The sequence below is a fragment of the Perognathus longimembris genome, chromosome 13, assembly GCF_023159225.1.
Source record: "Perognathus longimembris pacificus isolate PPM17 chromosome 13, ASM2315922v1, whole genome shotgun sequence".
Lineage (NCBI taxonomy): Eukaryota > Metazoa > Chordata > Mammalia > Rodentia > Heteromyidae > Perognathus > Perognathus longimembris.
In genome coordinates this window covers 58,632,019-58,657,892 of record NC_063173.1, presented here as the reverse complement: position 1 = coordinate 58,657,892, position 25,874 = coordinate 58,632,019, and the positions used below count along the sequence as shown (strand labels likewise).

Below are 25,874 nucleotides of genomic sequence, written 5' to 3'. Positions count from 1 at the left end.
ATCATTGTGTTAAGTAAAACAAGCTGGACTCAGAAAGACATCAACACCTATTGGGTCATCACCCCCCCCCCCAAAAAAAAGACATGGAAAGAGAATTAGGCTTATTAGGCAATAGGCAGGGAATCAACAATGGAGGGGGTGGAGAGTACTGGCAATAGGTAATGAGTAATGCAATCAAATAACCTTATACATTAAAAGAGGCAAGATGGTGTCTACCACTTTTACTCCATGAAAGAGAAGAATCTGCTGAGTGCCAGAGGCTCACGCCTGTAATCCTAGCTACTCAGGGCTGAGATCTGAGAAAGAAAGAGAGGAATCTTGGGAGAAACTAATCCAGCAGAAGAAAAGCAGTAAGTAGAGGTTGGAGCCATAGCTTAGGTGGAAGAGCTGCAACCAATGAGTAAAAGTCTCAGATACAGCATCAGCTTCCAAGCCAGTGGTGACTGCTTGAGAAGCCTAGCAGTACTGGGGAAGAGAGGATTAGGACTGCCCACCAAGCCACACCCGGGTGAGCCCTGGCACGGCAGGCATTATAGTCACCCACGGAGGCGGCCACCAATGACGCCCTGTTGCCAAGCAGACTACCGCCATGACAGGCAGGTGAAACCCCAAAGGCAGCTTGCTGTGGATGCCTGGAAGCGTAGGGGTCTTAGAACGAACTCCCTGCCAAGCCAGGAAGTTGAGGCACCAGAGGAAACATCTGGGACTCTGAAGGAACTGGCATGGCAGCTGTCTGTGGCTTCGCCCTCCTCAGCCAGGAGAGAATTCCAACGCCCGTGGCCAGGGCAGCGGCCACACTTGGGCCCTGAGCTTCACAAAGTACCCACTGTCATAGTTTGCCCCTACTCCCGCTGCTGACTGCTGGGTGGGACAGAGCTTTCTCACCCAAATCAGATGATGTCCACAGCCTCTTGCATAGCAGAGAGGGGTAAACACACACCCAAAAAGAAAAGTTCATGTTTTACGTAAGCCTTGAACAAAAAAAAATCTCAAGGACAATGCCCAGGCCAAAAAAAAAGAGTTTTTTCTATTTTGCCACTCCCGGGACTTGAACTCAGGGCCTTATACTCTTACTTGGCTTTTTTACTCAAGGCTGGTGTTCTACCACGTGAGCCACGACTGCACTTCTGGGTTGTTGGTGGTTAAGTGGACAAGATAGTGTCTTGAATAATTTTCTGTCCAGGCTAGCTTTGAACCAGGGTTCTGAGATCTCCGCCTTCTTAGGATTACAGGTGTGAGCCACCAGCATTTCTTCCCTTTTTTTTTTTTTTGTTGTTGTTGTTCTCTGACAGTCTCACAACTCCCTCCATAGCCCAAACTGTCCTCACACTCGCCTTCTGGCTCCACTTCCCACATGCTGGAACCACAGGAGTGAAATGCCATGGTCTGGCAAGACAGAACTTCAGAGTATGGCTCTGAATAAACATTAAATTTATCTTGGATCCTTATTTCTTTGCTGGGAAAAAAAATGAATGTTTTTTTTCTTTCACTGACATTTACAAATAGCATGACATTTATTGGTGAAATCTGTTGGTTCATCAGCTTGAATAAAAAAAAAACCGCTTGTTTGTTGTTGGATTTTTAAAATTTTTTTAGTTTATTATCAGAGGAAAAAAAGAAGATCTCTTTGGCATCACATAACCTGTCATCAATATGTCACGCTATTGTTCTCTATGACAATAGAAACTTCACTTTTTTGTACTGTGTCTGGCACTGGAATGTCACTTGTTCTAATTTTATATGCTCGCTAATTATTCAGTTCTCACCAACTGCTGTAATTTGGATTCTGAACGTTCCCCCAAAGGCTCACGGTGCTTTAGCAGGAGGTGGAGGTGCCTTTAGGGGTTAGTCTCATGGGAAGTTCTTAGGCCACTGGGGGTGGCCCTCAACAGGGACTGTGGGCAGGCTCCAAGGGCTCACGCCTGTAATCCTAGCTACTCAGGAAGGTTGAGATCTGAGGATTGAGGTTCAAAGCCAGCCCAGGCAGGAGAGTCCAGGAGACTCTCCAATTAATCAGCAAAAAGCCAGAAGCAGAGCTGTGGCTCACACTAGCTGTGAGTAAAATTGTTAATTCAAAGTGCTAGGCCCGGAGTTCAAGGCCCAGTACTGGCACACTTGTGCACACACTCGCACGGCATGCGCGTGCACGCGTGCACACACACACACACATCTCCACATTGGAATGTTAGACCTATTTATAAAGCATCAATGTTATTAAGATGTGGAAAGGGAAGACAGCAAGCTTGGAAGATGACTAAACCAAATGCAAGTATGACGAAATCTTCACCACATTCACTCTCGATCTGCGTAACTCCTGTTTTATATGGTGACACCAAGAATAGGGGAGGCAACTGAGTCACAGAATAGGATTAAAAAAACAACAACAAGCTTTCACTATATAACCCAGGCTGGCCGTGGATTTATAAGTCTTGCTCTTGTCTGTCTCCTGAAGGCTGGTATTGCAGATTTTTTTTTCTTAGAGACAAAATCTTGCTACAAAGTCATTTCTCCTCAAACTCACCATCCTCTTTCCTCAGCCTCCTGAAGGCTTAGATGACAAATGTGTGCCACCATGTCTAGTTGAGCTCTTATGTGCTTGTTTTCTTCTTTCTTTCATTTCTTTCCACTTCTTTCTTTTTCTTGCAAATTCAAGGGCTAGAACTTGGGGGTGCAAGCTTGTTTGGCCTCCTTGTTCATAGCAAATGTTAGTACTCTACCACTTGAGCCATGCCTCCAGCCCTTAACTATTTCTTTTCTTTTCATTTTTAGGTCTGGGACTTGAACTCAGTACCTCATACTTTTGCTCATTTGCTGGCACTCTACCCACTGAGCCACATCTCCAACTCCCTTAACTATTTCATTTAGAAGGGAAATGTCCCCCGATTTTCCATACCCGTAGAACTTGTTTGTTCCATAAGTCAGTCATCAGCCCGCAGAGGAGATCAGGGAGAGAAAAAGAAGGATGCTTCTTTCCCAGCACGCCATGCAATACACAACTTACTAATAGTTGTCCTGATCCCACATGGAAAAAAAAGGACTCAACTGAACGAGCAGTCCTGCCTCATTCACTATTGAACGGGACTGAACCATGTCTTCAAGTGGTTTCTGAGGTTCCCAACTCTGAAAGCCCGGCTTCTTGCACCCATGAACCACCCTACAAGGAACAGAGATCCAGGGTCACCTGCCTAATACTCAAAGCCCAAGACCTACTGTGCTGGTGGCTCATGCCTGTAACACTAGCTACTCAGGAGGCTGAGACCCGAGGATCACAATTTGAAGCCAGTCTAAGCAGCCAAATCCCAGAAACTCTCATCTTCAAACTTTTTTTTTTTTTTTTTTTTGCCAGTCCTGGGGCTTGAACTTAGGGCCCGAGCACTGTCCCTGGCTTCTTTTTGCTCAAGGCTAGCACTCTGCCACTTGAGCCACAGCGCCACTTCTGGCCTTTTCTAAATATGTGGTGCTGGGGAACTGAACCTAGGGCTTCATATACACGAGGCAAGCTCTTTACCACTAGGCCATATTTTCAGTCCCTCTCATCTTCAAGTAACCAGCCAAAAGCAAGAGGAGGAGCTGGAGCTGGAGCTCAGTGATACTATGCCAGCCTTAAGTAAAAAGGCCATGGGAAAGAGAGAAAAACTGAGTTCAAGCCCCAGCGCGCGCGCGTGCGCGCGCACACACACACACACACACACACACACACACACACACACTGTGATAGCCCCCCCAGCAGGAGTCAGGAGTCAAATCCCAGGCCTTTTGCTTTTGTTTCTCACATAGAGGTCTCTTGGTGGGGACCAACCTCCCGTTTTTATTTTTTGGCAGGTTATGGGGCTTGAACTCTGGGCCTGGGCACTGTCCCTAAGCTCTTCAGCTCAAGGCTAGCATCTTACCACTTTGAGCCACAGCCCCACTTCTGGTTTTCTAGTGGTTAATTGGAGATAAGAATCTCACAGAGTCTTCTGCCCAGGCTGGCTTTGAACCTGGATCCTCAGATCTCAGCCTCCTGAGTAGCTAGGCTTATAGGTGTGAACCACAGAGTCCTGGCTTCCTTCCTTCCTTCCCTCCCTCCCTCTTCCTTCCTCCCACCCTCCCTCTCCCACCCTCCCTCTCCTTCTTTCCTTCCCTCCCTCTCCTTCCTTCCTTCCCTCCCTTCCTCCTCCTCCTTCTTCCTTCCTTCCCTCCCTCCCTCTTCTTTCCTTCCTCCCTTCCTCCCTCCCTCCCTCCCTTCCCTCCCTCCCTCCCTCCGGAGAGAAGCTCATGAACTTTCTGAGCTAGCTTCAAACCCTGACCCTTCCATTCTCAGCCTCCAGCCCCGCAACGTGGCTTCCCCAGGGCCGCGGGTCTCGAGCCATCCCGCGGGAAGGGGGGCTGCTCGACCTGTGCCGGCCTGCGGGTGACCTCACAGGCCGCACGGTTCCTTCGCGAACCTTCCAGGCACGCGAGGGCCCCTGGCAACCCGCGCGGCCCGGAGGAGCAGTGCCGAGGTCCGGGAGCCTGCGCACCTGCTGCCGCGGCTGGGGCTCTCCGGGGCCCCCGCGCTCCCCGCGCCGCCACGGACCCGCGCCCCGGGGCCGAGGAGGCCGCGCAGCGGCCGGGCCCCCGCGCCTCGCCGCCGCCGCACGCGGGCCCCCGGCTCCGGGCCGAGCCTCCGCCCCCGGGCGACCTCCCGCAGCCCCTGCTCCGCAGGCCGTCCTACTTCTGGGCCCGGGGCCCCGGGGCGCCCCCCGGCGATGACCCGGCTCCGGAGCCCCACCGCCCCGGCCGGCCGCCCCCGACGGGGATCCTGCACCACGGCCCGGGCGAGCCCGCGGGGTCCCCGGGCGCCGCGCCGCACGGCCGGCCGCAGCCCCCGCCGGGCGCGCCCCGCCCACGCGGCGCGTCCCACCTCCGCGCCGACGCGCACCGCGCCGAGGAGAGCCCCCAGCCCGCGGAGGCGGCCCGCGACGCGCACCGCGGCCCGCCGCCGCACCCCCGCCCCGCGACGGGCCCGGGCCAGCCCCGCGCGCACCCCGTCCCCTCGGCCATGCGCTCCAGGGACTCGGCCCACAGCGCCGCCGTCCAGTCCCGCGTGGCCATCCACTCCCGCTCCTCCCGGGTGTCCAGCAGAATCCACCCCCAGTTCACCCAGGAGTCGGGGATCTGGATGGAGGAGGAGAAGTTGCACAAGCGCAAAGGTGAGGAGGCGCTGCCGGCCCAGCCGGGCCTCCCCGCCCCGCCCCAGCCCGGCCTCCCCACCCCACCCCACCCCACCCCGCCCCGCCCCGCCCCACCGCTCAGCGCCCAGCCCAGCCTCATCCCGACCCAATCCAGACGGGCCCAGCTTTGCTTCGGTTCGGCTCTGGGCTCTGCCCTTGAGCTTTGTCCGGCACTGGTGCGGCACCTGTACCTTCAACCTGGATTTATCAGCCCCAGCAGCCCTCGGGTCGCAGCCCCGAGTGGCTAGAATTATATGCATAAGCCATTGGCTGTTCCCTTCCTCCCTCCCTCCCCTCTCTCTTCCTTTCTTTTTGGTGGCTTGAGTTTAAACTCAGGGCCTCACACTTGCCAGGCAGGTGCTCTACCACTCTTTTTGTACTTAGTTACTTACTACTTCCTACCTACAGCTTCACAGGTTGCTGGGATAACAGGCAGTCCACAGGGCTGGGACTGTGACTCAGTGGTAGAGTGCTTGCCTAAGCATGCATGAAGCCCTGGGTTCGATTCCCCAGCACCACATACACAGAAAAAGGCAGAAGCGGAACTGCGGCTCAAGTGGTCAGGGCCAGAGCCCAGGCCCTGAGTTCAAGACCCGGGACTGAAAAAAAGACAACCTGATATTGAGATAGAGATCTTCCTTTCTGTCCCAGCTGGCTTTGAACATAAGTCTTCACAATCTCCGCCTCCTGAGCAGCTGGAGTCATAGGCACAAGATATCATACTCGCTCTCCCTCCCTTCTTCCCTCTCTTCCCTCCTTGCTTGCTTTTTCTTTCTCTTTTCTTTTCTTCCTTTTAGCTTACACTTAGGGCCTAGCCACTGTCCCTTAGGGTTTCCACTCAAGGCCAACTCCACTTCTAACTTCTTGGTGGTTAATTCGAGATAAAAGTCTCATACATGCCAGGTGCTGGTGGCTCACGACTGTCATCCTAGCCACTTAGGACGCTGAGATCTGAGCATCATGGTTCAAAGCCAGGTGGGGCAGGAAAGTCCCAGTCCTTATCTGCAATTAGCCTTTAAAAATGGGGGGGGCTGGGGATATGGCCTAATGGCAACAGTGCCTGCCTCGTATACATGAGGCCCTGGGTTCGATTCCCCGGGTTCGATTCCCCAGCACCACATATACAGAAAACGGCCAGAAGTGGCGCTGTGGCTCAAGTGGCAGAGTGCTAGCCTTGAGCAAAAGGAAGCCAGGGACAGTGCTCAGGCCCTGAGTCCAAGCCCCAGGACTGGCCAAAAAAAAAAAAAAAAAATGGGGGGGGGGTGGCGGAGAATGTGTCTTAGTGGTAGCGTGCTTGCCTAGCATACATGAAGCCCTGGGCTCCACTCCCCAGCACCATATAAACAGAAAAGGCCGGAAGTGGCGCTGTGGCTCAAGTGGTAGAGTGCTAACCTTGAGCAAAAAGAAGGTCAAGGACGGCGCTCAGGCCCTGAGTCCAAGCCGCCTGAGAGTCTCATAAACTTTCCCGCCCAGGCTGGCTTCAAACTGTATACTCAGATCTCAGCCTCTTGAATAGCCAAGATGGCGGATGCCTGGCCAGCCTTTATTTCCGGAACCATGCTCCTCTGCAAGCCATGAGTTATTTGTTTGGTCAGTGCTTCATTCATTCACTCGCTCACTTCTTAAACATTGAGGCCGGCCCTGGGAGCACAGGGAGGAATCTAGCTCGGTCCCTGCCTGCGAGAGTTTCTAGGCCGCGTGAGGTCCGTCAGTCACAGACCATCCTGTGCTGGGGGCCTGACATCCTCCACATCACCACATGTATCTCTGGGCTCTCTGTATCTGCATTTCCTCCACTAAGCGGTGGGGCTGCCAAGGACAGAGCCTGGGAACCAATGGCTGCTACACAGTCTCCCAGGCTTGGGTCCTTATAGTCCAACAAATAGGGCAACAGTGTCATGAACAAGCAGGGACAGGCCAGTGACCTCTTGGATGGAGAGGGGAAAGGAAGCCAGGGAGAACGAAGAAAGAGGGAAGGGAAGCCTCACGGAGAGGCTGGGGGCGGTCCGGAGGGTCTGATTTGCCTTGTGTAACTGAACCTGAGCACAACACAGGGCGATCCAGGACCAGGCATTTCAGAATCCACTCAATCCCAACCACGTCAGGTGCCAGTGGACCTGTGAACCTAGCTACTCAAGAGCCTGCGATCTGAGGATCACGGTTCAAAGCCAGCCTGGGGGCTGGGAATATGGCCTAGTGGTAAAGTGCTTACATGAGACCCTGGGTTCAATTCCTCCGCACCACATATATAGAAAAAGCCGGAGGTGGCACTGTGGCTTAAGTGGCAGAGTTCTAGCCTCCAGCAAAAAAAGCCAGGGATAGTACTCAGGCCTCGAGTCCAAGCCCCAGGACTGGCAAAAAAAAAAAAAACAAAGCAAGGGCTGGGGATATAGCCTAGTGGCAAGAGTGCCTGCCTCGGATACACGAGGCCCTAGGTTCGATTCCCCAGCACCACATATACAGAAAATGGCCAGAAGCGGCGCTGTGGCTCAAGTGGCAGAGTGCTAGCCTTGAGCGGGAAGAAGCCAGGGACAGTGCTCAGGCCCTGAGTCCAAGGCCCACGACTGGCCAAAAAAAAAAAAAAAGCAAAAAAAACAAAGCAAAACAAAGCCAGCCTGGACAGCAAAGTCCACTAGACTCAAATTCAGTGAGTCACCAAAGAGCCAGAAGGAGAGCTGTGGCTCAGGTGGTAGAATGCCAGCCTTGAGCAAAGCTAAGGGACAGTGCCCAGACCCTCAGTCAAGCCCCATTACCAACACACACACACACACACACACACACACACACACACACACAGTATCCCACACAAGTTGGCCCCATTAATGAGTGGCCAGCAGGTCAGTAGGCAAGATGCTGATGAGCCCCTCACCTAATCTGAGAAGGTGCATGCAGCCCTTGCGCCCTCTTCCCCCCATACCTGTACAGACATGACTTTTTGTCCCACTGTATCAGGCAAGATGCAGCGGGCCCACAAGAAGAAGCGCTCTGGGAATTACTTCCATCAGTTTTTGGAAAAATTAAACCAACTCATTTGGAGCTTCCGGAATATGATGCGGGAATTGATCCAGTCCATGGTCTTTGAAACCTTCATCTTCATTTTCGTCTGCCTTAACACCATCATGCTGGTGGCTCAGACCTTTGCTGAAGTTGAGATCCGGGGTGGTAAGAGTCAGGGGCCCTGTTCCTGTGGGAAACGCCATGGGCGTGGTCCCTAAACCTGATCCAATGATGGTCAATTTTCATAGCCCCCTCTGCTGATCCTCACCTCTGGGAAGTCAGTAACACTCCCAGTGTTGGCAGCGATGAGGCTCAGAGGAGACTGTTGGGGTCAGCCAGACTGGGCACTGGAAGCTTAGGGTTCATGGATGTCACCACCAGGTGGCGCACCTGCTCTAACTATGCTCTGAGTGGGAAATGCTCTGGGACTCTTGACTGCTTGAGGGGCCAGAAAACCCCTAGGAAACCCTGGAGTGATCAAAGTAAAACTCTCCTTGGGGCCAAGTGTGGTCAGTGCCTGTAGTCCCAGTGACTCGGATGGCAGGAATACGTAGGAAACACTATCAGAGGAGGAGGAGGAGGAGGCACCAGATGCCAGTGGCATACGCCATAATCCTAACTATACAAGGGGCTGAGATCTGAGGATCACAGCTCAAAGCCAGCCTGGGTGGTAAAGTCCCTGTGATCCCTGTGGTGAGGGGGAGAGGGTGGGGCTTGGGCTGCTGTAGCAGCCCTGAGCAAGTCCCTGGTGTCTCCACAGAGTGGTACTTTATGGCCTTCGATTGTGTTTTCCTCTGCATCTACGTCATTGAAGCCCTGCTCAAGATCATTGCCCTGGGCCTGAAGTATTTCTATGATCCCTGGAACAATCTCGGTGGGTGGGGCTGAAGGGGCTGAGCTATGTGGGGTGGGCCCTAGCATGAGGGCCCCACTCAGGCACCCTCTCCACCCCTAGACTTCTTCATCATGGTCATGGCTGTGCTGGACTTCGTGTTTATACAGATCAACTCCCTCACCTACTCCTTTTATAACCACAGCGTCTTCCGGATCCTCAAGGTCTTCAAGAGCCTGCGGGCTCTGAGGGCCCTCCGTGTCCTACGGAGGTTCAGGTTTGCACAGCCAAGGCTGTTCTCCTGGAGTGAGGAAGGGGAGACAAAGCCCAGACACCAGTAGCTCAGGCCTATAATCCTAGCTACTCAGGAGAGTGAGACCTGAGGATCACAGTTTGAAGCCAGCCTGGGGAAGGAAAGTCTGTAAGACTCTTGTTAGGAAAACAGAGGAGAAAGGAAAAGGAAAAGGTTGGACTCAGTTCTCTACAGGCTAGGACTGTTTATTGAGGCACAGTGAGGGGCAACAGACCTTCCCACGGGCATGGGCATGGAGATTGTGCAAGGAGGGGGGGTATGGGGTCTGAACAAGGAGACAGAGGTTACTGAAAAGGCTAATCAGGCTGGGGGAGGTAGGGACTGTGGGTTGACTTTGTTGATGGTTAGGCTTAAATCAGATAGTCCGGCATCTCAAGCACATCCGTGCATACCTGCAGTTTTGCCTGACTTTTTTTTTGGCCAGTCCTGGGGCTTAAACTCAAGGTCTGAGCACTGTCCCTGGCTTCTTTTTGCTCAAGGCTAACGCTCTACCACTTGAGCCACAGCGCCACTTCCAGCCTTTTCTGTTTATGTGGGGCTAAGAAATGGAACCCAGGGCTTTGTGCATGCTAGGCGAGCACTCTACCGCTAAGCCACTTTCCCAGCCCTTGCCTGACTTCTGTATGCACCTGGGATAATAAGGTGGGGGTCAGTCCTTCAGCTCTTATCTCTAGTTAACCACCAAAGGGCTGGAAGTGCAGCAGTGGCTCAAGGGGTGTACGGTGCCAGCCTTGAGCGGAAAAGCCTTTAGCTCAAGTCCCAGTACCAGCACCAAAAAAAAAAAAAGGCGGGGATGGAAGGATACAGTCCTAAATCTCCAAGGAATCCATTGGTGAGGGTGGGGAGCTCTAGCCTTCAGCTGGCTTCTAATAAACCTAATTTGAGATCTATGGCTGGGATTCACGTCTTCATTTTCCAGGGAGGGGCGAGGACTTCCGAAATCACCCGCCTGCTTTCACCCTCCCGGTCTCACCCTCCCTTTTTGCCTCTGCCCGCAGCATCCTGACCAGCGTCCACGAAGTGACAGGGACCCTGGCCCGAACCTTGCCATCCATCACCGCCATCCTAATCCTCATGTTTACCTGCATGTGTATCCCCAGCCTGGGAGGCACCGGAAGTGTGGTCGGGGGGCGGGGTCGCGGAGGGGCGGGGCCTGGGGTGGAAGCGGGGCGGGGCGTGGCCGCGGAGGGGGCGTGGCCGCGGAGGGGCGGGGCCGCGGAGGGGCGGGGCCGCGGAGGGGCGGGGCCGCGGAGGGGCCCAGGAGCCAAGGAGCCTGGCTTGGCCCTGAACTGCAAAGTCCTCTTCTCCGTGGTTCTCCGGGGTCTGTTCCGCCACTCGGACCCCAAGCGTTTCCAGAGCATCTTAACCACCATCTTCACCCTCTTCACCCTGCTCACCCTGGATGACTGGTCCCTCATCTATCTGGACAGTCGGGCCCAGGGTGAGTGGAGGACCAGAGTCAGGCTGGCTGCAGACTCCCAAGGCCTCCCACCGATGCGAGGCCCTCCCTGCGATGCGAGGACTGAGGCCTGCCGGAAAGGGTCGAGAAGGGAGAGGAGGGCGCTGACCGAGCCATCCTCGTCTCTTCCTCCTCCAGGTGCCTGGTACATCATCCCCATCCTCATGATCTACATCATCATCCAGTACTTCATCTTCCTCAAGTGAGGACCCCACTCTGCGAGCCGCCTCGCCGCCCCGCCTGACCCCCCGCACGCCCACCCCGTCCCCTCACCCTGGTCATGCCGCACTGAACTCAAGGGCAGTTAGGGGACCTCTCCTCTGGCATATCCTTTGAGAGCACCCCACTGTCCCCCCTCCTCCAGCCTTGTGATTGCTGTCCTAGTGGATAACTTCCAGATGGCTCTACTCAAGAACCTAGAGAAAGTGAAACAGGAGGTAGGGGGAAGGAGGAGGGGTGGACACACAAAGCGAATGCTCCAGGATTGGAAGCAAAGAACTGCCGCAGGACTAACCCTTCCCTCTCTTCGTCCCAGAAAGCCGCCCAGATCCAGGAGAAGCTTCTGGATGACTCCCTGACAGAGCTTAGACGATCAGGTACCTGTCCCGCCTCCTTGGCCACCGCCTAAGCCTCCCTCCGTAGCCTGGCACAAAACCACAGGCTCAGTTTTAGAGCCTTAGGATCTGAAATTCGAGAAGACATTCCAAGTTTAGGACCTTGGTGCAAAGAACTTCAGGAAGATCCTCCAAAAACCAATTCATGACCATTAAAAAAAAAAAAAGAAGAATATGGGGCTGGGAATATGGCCTAGTGGCAAGAGTGCTTGCCTCCCGTACACGGAGCCCTGGGTTCATTTCCCCAGCACCACATACATAGAAAATGGCCAGAAGTGGCGCTGTGGCTCAAGTGGTAGAGTGCTAGCCTTGAGCAAAAAGAAGCCAGGGACCGTGCTCAGGCCCTGAGTCTAAGCCCAGGACTGGCAAACAAACAACAAAAAAAAGAATATGTAGTTTTATTGTTGTTTTTAAGGTGTTATGCAGAGAGATTACCATTTCATAAGTCAGGTAATGAGTACATTTCTTTTTGGATAATATCACCCCTTCTCTTTCCCCCACTTTCCCCCTGCTCATCAACTCTTGAAAGACCCACTTGGAAAACAACTATCTTGTCCAATTATGTTCACCAAATCTCCATGTATGGTAATAACTTAGAAAGTTCCTAGCAGCTGGGCTTCAGCAGGTCCTTAGTAACAGCCCAGAAATGAGCTTCCTCCGTTCTGATTGGATCATGCACCTAATTTTGAACCAATCACTGTAGGCTATGATTGGTCAGGCTGTGGTCATGTGACCTCAGAGGGTGGGCCATGGCCCCAATTAGACAACATGCAGTGAACCTGGGTAGGGGTGGTTCCTCTGGAAAAGTAGGACAGCAGTAGCTAGGGAATAGAACAGTGGTAGAACATTTGCCTAACATGCAGGAGGTCCTGGATTCTATCCTCAGCTCCACAAAAATTGTATGCATGGGGCTAGTGACATGTACCTGTCATCTCAGTTAAGTGGGAGGCTGAGAGAAGAGGACTATGATTCCAGGCCAGCCTGCCAGAAAAGTCTTCAAGATTATATTTCAACCGGAAAAAGATGGTGATATGTATCTATCATTGCTGCTACAGTAGGAAGTAAACAATATGCAGATAGACCAATTGGAACCTCCACTGATGGCTCATGCCTATAATCCTACCTACTCAGGAGCTGAGATCTGAGGATAGCAGTTCAAAACCAGCCCTGGCAGGAAAGTCCATGAGACTCTTATTTCCAGTTAGCCACCAAAAAGCCAGAAGTGGAGCTGTGGCTCAAGTGCTAGAGCACTGCTAGCCTTGAGCAAAAAACAGTTCAGGGACAGCACCAAAGCCCTGAGTTCAAGCCCCAGGAATGACACACACAAAAAGGCAGATTGAAGCCCAGACATATGCAGAAAGCAAAACCTTATCTTAAATATATACAGGGTAGCCAGGCGCTTGTGGCTCATGCCTGTAATCCTAGCTACTCAGGAGACTGAGATCTGAGGATCCAGGTTCAAAGCCAGTCTGGGCAGGAAAGTCTGGGAGACTCTTATCTCCAGAAAACCAGAAGTGGTATTGTGGCTCAAAGTGGTAGAGAGCTAGCCTTGAGCTGAAGTGCTCAGGGACACTGCCCAGGCCCAGAGTTCAACCCACATATGTATGTATGTATATATGTGTATATGTATATGTGTATATATATGGTAGCCAGGCATCTGTGATTCATGCCTATAATCCTAGCTACCCAGGAGGTCGATATCTGAAAATCTGTTTTAAGCCAGCCAGGGAAGACAAACCTATAAGATTCTTAGTTCCAATTAACCAAGAAAATGCCAAAACTGAAGGTATAGTAGCTGTGAGCCCCAGCTATGAGTAGAAAAAGCTGAGTAAGAGCTCAAGGCCCAGAGTTCAAGGCCCTAGAACCAGCATGAACAAAAAGGGCAAGAGGCATGACTCAGAGGTAGAGCACCTGCTTAGCAAGTATAAGGCACTGAGTACTACCAAAAATAATATTAATCACAGTTACTTAAAGGACAAAAGGAGTGGATGAGGAAATGAAAGCACAAAGTCACTGCAAGCTCCACGCCCGAAGACACAACTTGTTTGGCACATGCTAGATGGAAATACCTTAAACCAGATTCTACCTGACATATGGGGTTCCTGTCCCCCGTCAAATCCTGACATGCTTCCTTCCCGCTCCTCTCTCTCCATGCAGACCAGGAAGAAGCAAAGCTTGAAAGCACTTTGGGGATGGAGTTCATCGAGAGAAAGTTCGGGGCCATGACAGAGAGGTGAGGCGTCCAAAGGGAGGGGTCGCCTCGGGCTGCAGGTCTGCGTGTCTCCCGGGCAGGGGTCGGGCTGGGAGGGAAGCGCTGCAAACACCCATGTCAACAAGTGGGACTTGAGACCACAAGTGGCCCAAGGACAGCTTTAAGAAAGGGGGACCCAGAGTGGCCCGCACTGCATGGACCAGCCAGAAGACCGAGATGAAGCTTGACTGAAGATCAGCTGGGGCAGAAATAACTGTGAGATGCTCATCTCCAATGAACCCTCAAAAAGCCAGACGTGGGGCTGTGGCTCAAGTGGCAGAGCCACCAGCCTTGAGGTAAAAGGCTACGGGAGAGTGTAAGGCCCCAAGTTCAAGCCCCAGGACCAGCACAAAATTAAATGGGAAAGAGAGACAGAGTGCACAGATGGCAGCCAGAAGAGAGTGGGGGATTGTAGCAGAACACTTGGGGTGTACACCTGGCAGCTAGGTGATTGATTCCCCTTGCCGCTCATTCTCGTGGTCAGCTGGGGACTCACTGCGTGTCTAGGGTCCTTGGCATTGCCTCGGTTTCCTGGCTCCCAAGCTCTACTCCTGTGAGGTCGATCTGTCCGGACACTGGGCCCTTCTCACCCCGTCCAGCCTGGCTCCTGTCGACAGAGCACTGCTATCCTCTGGGCTCTGCAGGCTGCCACGCCGGGCGCTTCATGACCAGACCTGTGCCAGCCTCCCTCGGGCCGCCCAGCACAATCCTGCTTTGTCACACTCTTTCCCAGACCCAGCACATGGGTTCCTACCTCCAGGCAGAGGCCTGGAATGTTCCCTGGATGTTGATGCCAGTCTCAGGTGACAGCAGGCCCTTGCTAGCCTGGCTTGCATCACTTCTTGGGCCTCCTCTGCTCACTCTCTTTGTTCAAGCATCTGGAATGTCACCCTGCACTGGCTCTTTTCTCTTTTCTCTGGGGGCATGGTCCCCCACTGGCCGCCTCCCCTGAGAGCAGTCTTTCAGGGTAGTTTTGGACTGACTCTCTCTCTCTCTCTCTCTCTCTCTCTCTCTCGTTTCTCTGTCTCTCTCTTTGGTGTGAGACTGACACTCAAACTTAGTACCTGACACTTTCACTTATTGGCTAGCACCCTACTAACTGAGCCATACCTCCAGCCCAGGAATATTTCTCTCTTCTGAGTCTAAGCTCCTGCCATAGCTGCTTCTCTCTGACACCTCTGGATGTTTCCACCTTCCATCCCCACACGCCCTGAAGCAGGCTTTCCAGAAGCCTTCCCTCGCCCCTCAGTGACACGCTCTGCTGTATGGAGCACCGGGAGCCCTGCCCTCATGTGTGATCCTATCAGCTCAATAGTACTCCCACCAGGAACACCCCCAGGCCCCCAGAACTGGGTGTGGTTTCCCTCCTGGGAGCCCTGAGCGCCCCATGTTTGCCCGACATATCAGGCAGGGGTGGCTGTCTGGATCTGAGGGGTGAGGCATCTTAGTCATCTTTTGTGTCCTTGGAATACCTTGCTCATTGTTTCCAGGGTAGTTGGTGGATGGATGGATAAGATCGAATGGGTGGATGGACGGGTAGGGTCGTGAATGAGTGGAGGGGCAGGTGGGGGGCGGTTCTGTGGGTGACTGACTGCGCAGAATGGCGAGGGCCGCACCTTGACCACGGGTGGGTGACCTAGGGAGGAGCTCGTGGCGAGAGGGCTAGGTGAGCACGGCGGGTGCAGGGGCTGCGTGGGTGGGTGAGTAGGTGGGCAGGTGGTTGAGTGGACCGTGGAGAGGCTCAGCGGATAGGCTGGGGCAGGCACCTGGGTGCCAGGAGGGATGAGTGGCTGGAAAGGTAAAGAGTTGATTGCCAGGCAGGCAGGAGCGGCTCACGCCTGTCATCCTAGCTGCTCCAGAGGCTGAGGTCTGAGGATCGTGACTCGAAGCCAGCCTAGGCCGAGAATTCTGAGAGACTCTTATCTCCAGTGAACCGCCAAGAAAGCTGACAGTGGAGATCCACACGTGGTAGAGTGCTAGCCTTGAGCACAAAAACCATGAAATGAGAGTCCAGACCCCGTGTTCCAACCCCAGTACAGTACCAGCACACACACACACGCACACACACACACATACCACAGTTAATGCCCGAGCCTTCATAGTGCAGGCAGACCCAGGGGCCTTGTCAGGTGTTGGAAAAGAGACACGTAAGGAAGGGAGGTGGGGGGGGTCACTTGTAGGGACAGCCTGGCCCTGGCCTCTGCCCCCACACAGGCAGAAGGAGCTCCAGTTCTTGTTCCTGCAGCTGGTGGCCGCGGTGGAGCAGCAGCAGCAGAAGTTCCGCTCCCAGGCGTCCATCTTGGATGAGATTGTCGACACTGCCTTTGAGGTGCCCCAAGCCGGACACGGAGGGATGGGGAGACGGGCTTCCGGGAGGATCCCAGCCCAGAAGGGGCAAGCCACAGGTGGTGTTCCGGGTTGGCCTGTTTACTCACCCTCCTGTCCCACGTCTCCCACAGGCTGGAGAAGAGGACTTCAGTCAGTGACCCCGCAAAGCACCCCCCATGCAGACACGCTCAAGCCGCCCGTCACGGGGAAGGCGACACGTGGCTGACTGCTACAGTGATGGTCTGGGCCCTGCGGAGCTGGGGTCTCAACATAGAGTTTTTAAAACCCTATATGGCTCTGCGTCCTCACTGCTGACAGGGCCAAAGCACAATGCAAAGGAACTCGTGGCCCATACACAAATCATGTCTAAGAGGCTGTTGTTTTGTTGGGGTTTTTTGTATTTGTACATTTACTAGGACTTGAACTCAGGGCCAGGGTGTTTTCCTTTAGCTTTGCCACTCAAGACTAGCGCTTCGCCACTTGAACCACTGCTCCACTTCCAGCTTTTTGGTGGTTAATCGGAGCTGAGTCTTCTGCCCCGGCTGGCTTTGCGCTGTGATCCTCAGAGCTCAGCCTGCTGAGTAGCTGGGATTACAGGTGTGAGCTATGGCTTGGGTCGCAGGGGCTTTCCTTGGCTCTCCGCTGCCCCTCCACCAGGGCCTAGCATCCCGGCTCCACCCAGCAATGCATTAGCCACTGCTAGAGGATGATACAGAAAGGAGGCTGGGCTCCAGCACCGGTGACACTGCTGGGGGCAGAGTAGGAACCACCCCACCGAGGGGAGGAAGGCTTATTCGGCCCAACAGTCAGGAGAAAAACAGGCCGGAGAGCCCCCCAGTGGCAGGGCCTGGGGGATCGGTGATCTCCAGAAATGGGGCTCAGAACTCGGCAACTCGGGTAGCGGCCTGTGTGCCGGGTGCTGCAGACTTGGTACCGAGTCAAATTTAAACCCACACTTGGCTGGAGAGAAATTTATCCAGAGATTAGGGCAGGGGCAGGGGGGGGAGGTCTTTCACCATCTATAACTCAGTGTGAGTGGAGGTCCCTGACCCCCCTCCTCCCCCCACCCCTGCCCTCGTGGGCTCACCTGTGAGGAAGCCTCCAGAGCCTCTCCTCCCTGGCCCAGCCACGAATAGCTTGCACAGGAAATGCCATCTGGAATTTGGCCATCCACTCCAGGGGAGGAGAGGCCACGAGGCAGACATCCCTGGCCCAGCGTGAGCCCTGGCATTTCACCGTCATTCAACAAGTATTTCCTGCTACCCAAGCCACATGCCGGAGCCTCCTGTATGGCGGCACGCGGGAGCCCTTCCAGGCAGCAGCCCGGGAAGTTCTAGAAGGGTGGTCCCCCCTGTGTTTCTGTCAAATGCAACCCCTCAGGCTTCCAGGTGGGACTCAGGGTTTTCCACCTCTCCGTTCTGAGCTGAATGTGGACTTCTGGGTCCGCAGTATGGACTTCAGGTCCCAGCACGGGGTGGGTGGGGGCGGGCAGGCGCAGTGGCGGGCGGGCCTGCCTTAGAGGGAAGAGGCAGGGGGAGGTGCAGCCCAGGGCCCCGCCGTCCCCTCGAGCCCCTCTGTTGTCAGCCTCGGTCCCAACTGGCAACACAGACTCCTCCAGACACCTGTTTTCTGCATCCTGTCCCAGATGTGGATGGGGGTGGGGGCTGTTGGAACAACAGTTCTGTGGTGGCACCCATGACCCTCGCTTGTGGGTTTAGAGGCTGTGCGGTCTGCCTGGGGTATGCTCCTCCTGTGTTTGGCCTGGGCTTCCGCATAGGCCGGAGGGAGTGGGGTGTTTTTCTGGCCATGTCGGTGGTGTCTGAAAGCATCTGTGCACGTGTGTGTGTGTGTGTTAAGGCTGAGTGTGAGTGTGTGTGTCTACAAGGCATGATGCATTTGTCTTCTCTAATGGGCATGAAATGGCGCCCCTCTCCCTATGGGGACCACTCCTGTCCCTTCCTGCGGCAGCAGCTCAGATTTGTGTCCTCTGGGAATCTGCCCAGCTCTTTCCAGGGTCCCGGCCAGGGCCAGGCGCTGGGGAGTCCTGGTGGTGGGGGACCCCCTGTGAGAACAGGGACGGCCTAGTCCAGCCTTGTGACTTCTTGATCTTGTAGAGGCTCTGCATCCCCCTCCCGCCACCACAGACACAGCCGTGTGTGTGGGATCCGAGCTCAGGGTGTTGGGGTACACAAGGATGACGCCCCTGCCTGTACCCAAGCTGCTCCAGAGGACCAGGGTACAGGCTCCCTGCATAGCACGCATGGACCCATGCCCCAGCTAATGTGGACACTGCCCCTCTTTGGCGCTTTGTCTCTGAGACTACTGGGGTCACGCTGTGTTTAGAGGTGCGGGGGGTGGGGGAAGGGTGTCTCTCTCCATGATGTAGGGTGTTTATGGAGGCTCCAGATTTGGGGGCACTGATCCCTGTACCCTCAGCACTGTCTGGGCTGGGGCAACAGAAACTGTCATGGGTGCCGGTGTGGCGGGGAGGAGGAGGAAGGAAGCGGATAAAAGAAACCAGTGCAAGAAGCAGTGCTGATTATTTATTTAGCAGATGTGCCCGGACCCTCGGGGGCTATCCGTGCGGCCCGCCCCCACCCAGCCCCGCCGCTGCCCCTCGGGGCGGTTACATCTGAACACAGTTTTGCTTCAGAAGCTGAGAAGAGTTCTTCCAGGGGACTTCGAGGATCTCAAATTCACAGCGCAGCCTCTGCAGACAGAGAGTGATGGCAAGCAAGGGTGAGCCTGGCCGCCGCCTCAGCAATCACGCCTCAGCCCGCCTGATTGCTCTGGGGCCAGAGATGGGCAACCATGACTCGAAAGACTCGGAATCACCAGGTGCTGCTGGCTCATGCCTGTCAGCCTCACTATTCAGGAGACAGATCTGAGCATAGGGGTTCAAAGCCAGCTCAGCAGGAAAGCCCATGAAACTCATCTCCAATTAACACCCAAAACACAAAACAACAAAACACCACCAGAAGTGGTGCTTTGGCTCAAGCACTCGGGACAGCACCCGGGCTCTGAGTTCCAGCCACAAGACTGGCACACCACACACACACGCGCGCACGCGCGCACACACACACACGACTTGACATCTAGCCTGGCACTGATGCCTCACGCCTGTCATCCTAGCCATTCAGGAGCCTGAGATCTGTGGATCGTGGTGTGAAGCCAGACTAGGCTGGAAAGTTTGTGAGACTGTTTAACCACCAGAAAGCTAGGAGTGGAGCTGTGGTTTAAGTGGAAGAACACTAGCCTTGAGGAAAAAAAACAGATCAGGAACAGTGCTCAGGCCCTGAGTTCAAGTCCCAGTACCAGCACAAACAAACAAAAGACACGGAATCTGAGGGCCAAAGCTAGATCGTACCTGGGAGAGAGCCCCAGCCTCCTCCCCCCTGCACCCCACACTGGCCTGGAGGCTGAGTCACGCAGAGGCTGGGCAGGCTCCGCCAGGCCTGCCCGACCAACCTAACCAGCTCAGGATAGAAGAGGTGCAGGCTCGGCCTCTCTGCAGGGCCAGGGCCAGGGCAGGGGCAGGGGCAGCGCTGTTACCTCCTGCTCCACTCCGGTAGCCAGGGGGCAGGTGGTCAAGTCCACGCCGCTGGAGTAGACCATGTTCTTCCTGCACTCCGTGCTCTCCATGTCCATCGTCAGGTAGTACTTGATGCCAGCGACCATCTGAGAGCAGGGCAGGGCAGGTCAGAGGTGCCAAGCCTGGGTCTCCCAATGCCCCAGGGACGTGCTGGGCTCTGGGTGGGGGGGCTGTGGGGGCCATGGGAAGAGGCCTGGGCCCTGGAGGAGGCTGAGATCTGCCCCCAGGCAGACATGGAGGGGCCCCTGGTGTCCCTCTGCTTCTCCCTCTGCCCCCATCTGACGGGGACCCTGGGGAACTGGGGCGCTGGGTGCCCCGGGGGTGGAGCTGGTCAGGTGTTGGGCTGGATTGTCAGGCCTCCCCGCACCTGCGTCTGCGCCCTGACGATGTTGGTGTTCCGGTAGTAGGAGATGCTATTGCTGTCCATGTTGTAGGTGGCCACGGCCATCTGCGCCGCCTTCTGCACCTGCGGGTCCTGGGGGGACACGTCCCGGCGCTCCCCGGTCCTGCGGCCCCGGAATTCGGCGCGGGCACCGGGGCACGGGGCGAGGAGGCAGACGGCGAGCAGCGCCAAGCCCACGGCCAGCGGGAGGTGTGCGCGCGCCATGGCCCGAGTGGTGTCCGGCGAGTGGTGCCCAGCCGGGCCCGCGCCCTTTTACAGCCCCCGGCCCCGCCCCGCCCGCCCCCGCCCCGCGGGCCCCGACCGCAGCCGCCGCCCGCCCGCGCCAGGCCGCCGCGCCTCCCGCCCCCAGGCCCGGGGGGTGGGGTGGGGAGGGGGGGGTGGGCGGCCCAGGGACCCCGGGGAGGGGAGAGCGCAGAGAGGCGCGGCACGGCTGTCACTCCCCGCTAGCGGCTGCGCCCCAACTCTTCCCCTTTCCTGTGACCCTGGAGAGCCAGGAAACTTCTCCCTGCCTCAGTTTCCTTTTCTGAAGCATGGGTGCTGTGAGGATTTAAGGAACTGACCCGGGCGCAGGGCTGCAGGTATGGAGGAGAGCTACCACCCCAGCCGGAGGGAGGCAGCACCGGTCAACTCAGCCCTCGGCGCCCCTCGGCGCCCCCTGCCCCCCAGCTCCCGGGGGTTCGTGGCTCAGGTTCCCGCTGGCCGTGCCGGGAAGGCCCCGGCGGCCAGCCCGGCACTGAGCAGCGGCCTGTGGGCGCTGTGGGCGCAGCCTGGACTCACAGGATGGAAGGGGCTGCCAACCTGGGTGACCTCGCCTGAATCGGTGGCACCTGTGTCCCCGAAGGCGGTTCTGCCACTGACCGCTGCCCGGGCGCGCGCCAGCTCACCCCCTCCCCACCCACTGCCACCCGCTTCGCCACCCTGCCTAGCCCGGCCGTGGAAGACGAGTGCCACCGCCTCGGGGTTGGGTGACCCCGTGAAGGGGGACGCCCCGCTTTGTAGGAGAGCTTGGCTGGAGGAGGAAGCTCAGCCTGAGCTGGGGGAGCCTGGGTTCAGGGGAGGGAGAGGCGCAGGTCAGCTCACAGGGAGCCCCAAAGAGCCAGGAGCCCTCCCCGGGCTCTTGCAGCTCTGCTCTCCTGCCATGAGCTCTGGCAGGGTCCCCCTTCCCGTGATACCCTAAAAAACCTACACCACCCGCCTGGCTCCAGTTCCACCCAGGAGAAGCTGAGTCCCTGGGGGGGGGGGGCAGGGGCCTGAAGCCTACTTCTCATGGCTCGTCCTAGTGAGTCTTTGGTACTATGATCTAGCAGTTTCCAAGGCCTCCAGTTTTGCTGTTGCCCACAGTACCCTCTCCTGCGCTTGGCCCAGTGGGCCTTGATGACCTGGGCAGGACCCTGACATCTCCTTCCTCAGGGTCAGGCCTTCTAGAGCCTTCTTCCTCCCTCCAGGATGTTTTCAGCGAGGCTCCCTTTCCTTGTCATAGTACATTCTGGAATGGAGACATTATGGCAAGGACACCTGTGACCCGCAGTGACTAATGGACACCTGCTCTCCAGCGGTGACTCCATGGAGGCGCAGGAGTGGACCCGGCCCGGCCCTGCACCGGGATGGGAGGACACAGAGCAGAGCTCGGGGCAGCAGCAGTGAACACCCGCAGCTGGCTCTTCGGCCGGGAATGACACAGGAGTGACGCACAGAGGGGCAAACGGGTCCAAGACCACGAGCGCCCACGGGGTGCCTTCCACACCATCCGGACCGTGGCCTGGCAGGGTGGAAAAGCTGTTCTGTTTGTCCACGTGCCTTCCCCGTTCCCTACTCAGGGGAAGCAGAAGGATCCTGGGATTAACTCACCTCAGGCTCCAGGGCAGGTCTGAGCCCTGAGAATTAGAGCAGCCGAGAGGTCAGGCTCTGGCTGGGTGGGTGGGGAGGCTCGACCTTGTCCCAGGCTAGTAGGTGCCCGGGCCCAGCCTGCTGGGCCTCGTGGACACACGAGATCACCCGACTCCCGCCCTCCCAGCAGCACCCAGGCCGGGGCCCTTCAGCAGGCTGAGTTGGAGGTGGACCTCCGAGAGGCCATTCTGTCACATGGTATATGTTGCATGCCCTTTGTCGCCTGCTGCCCCAGGACTGACCCAGGAACTCGTGTGGGATGCAATGTGGAGCCCAGATAGAGAGTTCAAGGCCTGCCCTCCTGCTCCAAGAGAACGATAAGAAAGCACACTCCCTTGTTTGTTCATTTAACTGTCTTTGGGAGGGGGGAGGGGAGGCAGAAAGGAAGGGACAAAGGGTGAACGAATGCAGCAGTGGAACTCACTAGGTACTATGTTGAAAACGAACTACACAATTTGTGGATAGAGGCAGGAGGGGAAAACTGGGAGAGAGCAAGGGAAGGGGTGAAATTGTCCAAAAAGAAATGTACTCATTACCTAACTCACATTAACTGTAACCCTTCTACATAACACCTTCATAAGAACAATAAAAAGAGGGGGCTGGGAATATGGTCTAGTGGCAAGAGCATTTGCCTCGTATACATGAAGCCCTGGGTTCGATTCCCCAGCACCACATATATAGAAAAAGCCAGAAGTGGCGCTATGGCTCAAGTGTAGAGTGCTAGCCTTGAGCAAAAAGAAGCCAGGGCCTGAGTCCAAGGCCCAGGACTGGCAAAAAAAAAAAAAGAACAATAAAAAGAAAGCAAGCAGGTGCTAGGCCCTTCAGAGACAAGGGACTTCAGAAAGTCAGAGAGAGAGAGAGAGAGAGAGAGAGACCATTAAAAAAATCAAGGCAGACAGCACAGACAGTTGTACAGGGTCCCCTCTCAGGTCCCCAAAGGGCAAAGTCGGGCACCCGCGTGGGCTAGAGCCACAGGAGGAGCTCCGTGGGGGAGGAGGGACTCTCCCATATGGGGCAGGGTGCCAGCAACAGTCACGCAGGGTCAGGACAGGAGTGGGGAGGCCCAGCCTCTGTGACAAGAGTGCAGGCTGTTTCTGAACCCATCCAGAACCACATGGGCCACACAACACAGCATATGGTCTAAAACTCCAGGGCGGCCATCCCTGCCGCGCAGTCTGAGATGAAGCACATAAACAGCCTCCCAGGAAGAGTCTAGAACCACAGTTGGGCCCTGCCAAGTAGAGCGGCAAGCACTGCCCAGCACAGCCGGACTGGACCGTCATCGGCATTCATGTCAAGGCAGTGTCCCGCTCACCCCACGCTGTTCCGTCCCCAGCTCTTCGGTTTTTCTCTTATCCTTGTATCATTTTGGGATGTAGCCTATACACAGGAAATGGCACCGTATGTTTTCCTTTTAACAAAGGAAAGTCACACCTGCCTGTACCCCCCACCCAGAGGTCATGACATGGTAATGTCGGAACTAGAAGTGTAGCTGTTGACAGCGTGCAGCCTTGAGCAAAAAAGCCAAGCAAGAGGGCTTGGGAAGGTGGCTTAGCGGTAGAGGGCTTGCCTAGCATGCATGAAGCCCTGGGTTCGATTCCTCAGCACCACAGAAACAGAAAAAGCCAGAAGTGGTGCTATGGCTCAAGTAGTAAAGTGCTAGCCTTGAGCAAAACAAGCCAGGGACAGTGCTCAGGCCCTGAGTTCAAGCCCTGGGACTGCCAAGAAAAAAAAAAAAGCCAAGCAAGAACATGAAGCCCTGAGATCAAGTCCCAGTACTGGCACAGGAAAAAAAATAATAAAGTTAATGTTATCCTCAACCCCCAAAGCCTTCCTGAATCACTCCATCCTCCTTTTCCTAAAATAATCACTATGGATTTTTACCAATAAGCATTTCCTTTTCTTGTTGTAGTTTTGCTTTGTTTGGTGTAGGTACTGGGGCTTGAACTCTGAGACTGGGCATTCTCCCTGAACTCTTTTGCTCGAGGCTAGTGCTCTACCAGTCAAGCAACAGCTCCACTTCTACTTTTTGTGGTTAATTGGAGCTAAGAGTCTCTCGGCTTTTTCTGCCCAGGCGGATCATCAGATCTCAGCCTCCTGAATAGCTAGCGTTATAGGCATGAAACCACCGGCACCCTGCCTTGTTTTTCTTTCTAGTTTCATCACACACGTAGGGGTCATTGAGCAAGAATTTAACTCTTAACTTTGCATGAATCAAAGCACACCATTTTGTCTTGCTTCATTGGTTCAATATTGGGTTACCTAGGCTGCCGGCCGGAACCTAACCCTGCCAGGGCCTAGCACCTCAGGCCCCCGGTCACTTTCTGCCCTGGGTGTGGACAGGTGTGGGTGTGCCGGGGGGCAGGCTGGGCTCTGCGCACACCTCCAGGTGGTCTCTCCAGGGTCTGCTCCTCTGTGTCCTGTCCCTGTGGGTGTGGTAGGACTGAGGTGTGTTTCTGGGCTTCTGTGTCTGTTGAGAGTGAGTGTGTCTTTAACATGTAAGGATGGAAGCCACAACCCCAGCTATGCAAGGAATGCTGTATGTTTTCTCTAAGGGGCAACTGCTTTCATGGCAAAGCATTAGGTGTGTGTGTGTGTGTGTGTGTGTGTGTGTTCCACTGTGAGGATGTGCTTGTGGCTTCTTCGCCTTCTGACTAGGCTGAAGCTTCCCCATGGACACCCAGGCCTCACTTGGGTGCTGAGAGGATGGGGTGCAGCCCCCCCGCAGAGGGCACATGGCCCCGGTGCCCCAGCTAGTGTGGGCCATCACCCCTCTCCTGGGGTTCCGACTCTGACCAACAGTCTCCTCCTGTGACTGCGGGGAGTTCCATGCTGTTTAGGGGTGCCGGGATTCGTCCCTCTCTGTGATGTGGGGTGTTTGTAGAGGCTCTGGATTTGAGAGGACTGATGCCTGTACTGTCACTCCTGTCTGGCCTGGGACAACAGACACTGTCACCTGGGGTGCTGAGAGCCGGAGGAGAGGCAGTGGCTGAGGGGGGAGTGCCGATGCGTGTCCACATCCACCGATCCTGCTGCCCCCCAGGGGCCCCGATACCGCCAAGCACGGATTCCCACCCCTAACCCCCCCCACCCAGGTTCTTCGGCTGCCTCAGGGAGCTGCAATGTATGGCATGGGGACCTAAGACCGGGGAGAGGCACAGCAGCTCCGGCGGGGGCTCCTGGGGAGGGGAAGAGGCCTGGGTTCTAAAGGAGGCTGAGACCCCTCTGGGCAGGGGGCTACTGGTGCCCTCTCAGGCTCCCTGCCCCTTCCCCCGGTAGAGGGCGGCAAGTTAGTTGCGTTATACACAGCTGGATGATTTTCAAATTTTGATATTTTTTAAATTGGGTTTTTGGCATTTATCTGGTTCTTAAAAAAAAAAAAAAAGTTCATAAAGGCTGGGAATATGGCCTAGTGGTAAAGTGCTCGCCTCATATACATGAAGCCCTGGGTTCAATTCCTCAGCACCACATATATAGAAAAAGCTGGAAGTGGCGCTGTGGATCAAGTGGCAGAGTGCTAGCCTTGAGCAACAAGAAGCCAGGGACAGTGCCCAGGCCCTGAGTTCAAGCCCCAGGACTGGCAAAAAGCAAACAAAAACAAAAAATAGTTTGTAAAATACTATCTCAGGTGTCATTCTGGGCCCCGTCATCCAGCACTGGGCAGCACCTTACTGGCCTGGCTTGCTGGACCTTAGGACGGTGCCATCCAAACAGTAGAGTGCTCCTGCCCGTTTTGTAACTGGCCACGACCGCCTGTCCTGGCTCCCTGGGGCCCCCTCCAGGGTGGGCCAGTTACACAGCCTAGAATCAGCTCTGAGTGCGCTCTCATGTCTACTGAGTTACTGACTCATCCCATAACTCTTCTATCCTCGTCTTTACTTTCGGTTTTCCTTTTATACCATTATTCTGAAATATAGCTAATACACAAAAAGTAGCATAGAACATCATACATCTCAGGATCTTGGACATGTCAGACAGGAACTCTACCAGAGCCATACCTCCA

General features: G+C 55.5%; 2 protein-coding genes across 2 annotated transcripts; one reads left to right on the top strand and one right to left on the bottom strand.

Annotated features, from left to right (window-relative positions):
• The first annotated feature begins 558 nt into the window (after positions 1-558).
• Positions 559-16,161, top strand: Catsper1 (cation channel sperm associated 1). Its single transcript, XM_048361440.1, has 12 exons — positions 559-600; positions 4,304-5,174; positions 8,148-8,357; positions 8,953-9,066; positions 9,148-9,301; positions 10,336-10,427; positions 10,635-10,778; positions 10,935-10,998; positions 11,161-11,233; positions 11,332-11,392; positions 15,842-15,990; positions 16,121-16,161. The coding sequence occupies exons 1-12, from the start codon at positions 559-561 to the stop codon at positions 16,145-16,147; spliced, it is 2,001 nt and encodes a 666-aa protein (XP_048217397.1). The 3' UTR covers positions 16,148-16,161.
• A 2,366-nt stretch (positions 16,162-18,527) lies between these two features.
• Cst6 (cystatin E/M) lies at positions 18,528-20,215 on the bottom strand. Its single transcript, XM_048360164.1, has 3 exons — positions 19,949-20,215; positions 19,542-19,667; positions 18,528-18,699 (listed from the first exon to the last, which is right to left on the bottom strand). The coding sequence occupies exons 1-3, from the start codon at positions 20,186-20,188 to the stop codon at positions 18,616-18,618; spliced, it is 450 nt and encodes a 149-aa protein (XP_048216121.1). The 5' UTR covers positions 20,189-20,215; the 3' UTR covers positions 18,528-18,615.
• Positions 20,216-25,874: the final 5,659 nt, after the last annotated feature.

Excerpts from the sequence above, each read along its gene's own strand:
- Catsper1 (XM_048361440.1), top strand. The coding sequence starts at position 559 with ATGACGCCCTGTTGCCAAGCAGACTACCGCCATGACAGGCAG. Across the intron at positions 10,779-10,934 it reads TCTGGACAGTCGGGCCCAGG|GTGCCTGGTACATCATCCCC; the intron begins GTGAGTGGAGGA and ends TTCCTCCTCCAG. Across the intron at positions 11,393-15,841 it reads GACAGAGCTTAGACGATCAG|GGACAGCCTGGCCCTGGCCT; the intron begins GTACCTGTCCCG and ends GGTCACTTGTAG.
- Cst6 (XM_048360164.1), bottom strand. The coding sequence starts at position 20,188 with ATGGCGCGCGCACACCTCCCGCTGGCCGTGGGCTTGGCGCTGCTCGCC. Across the intron at positions 19,668-19,948 it reads TCGTCAGGGCGCAGACGCAG|ATGGTCGCTGGCATCAAGTA; the intron begins GTGCGGGGAGGC and ends CCCTGCTCTCAG. Across the intron at positions 18,700-19,541 it reads CTACCGGAGTGGAGCAGGAG|AGGCTGCGCTGTGAATTTGA; the intron begins GTAACAGCGCTG and ends CTCTGTCTGCAG.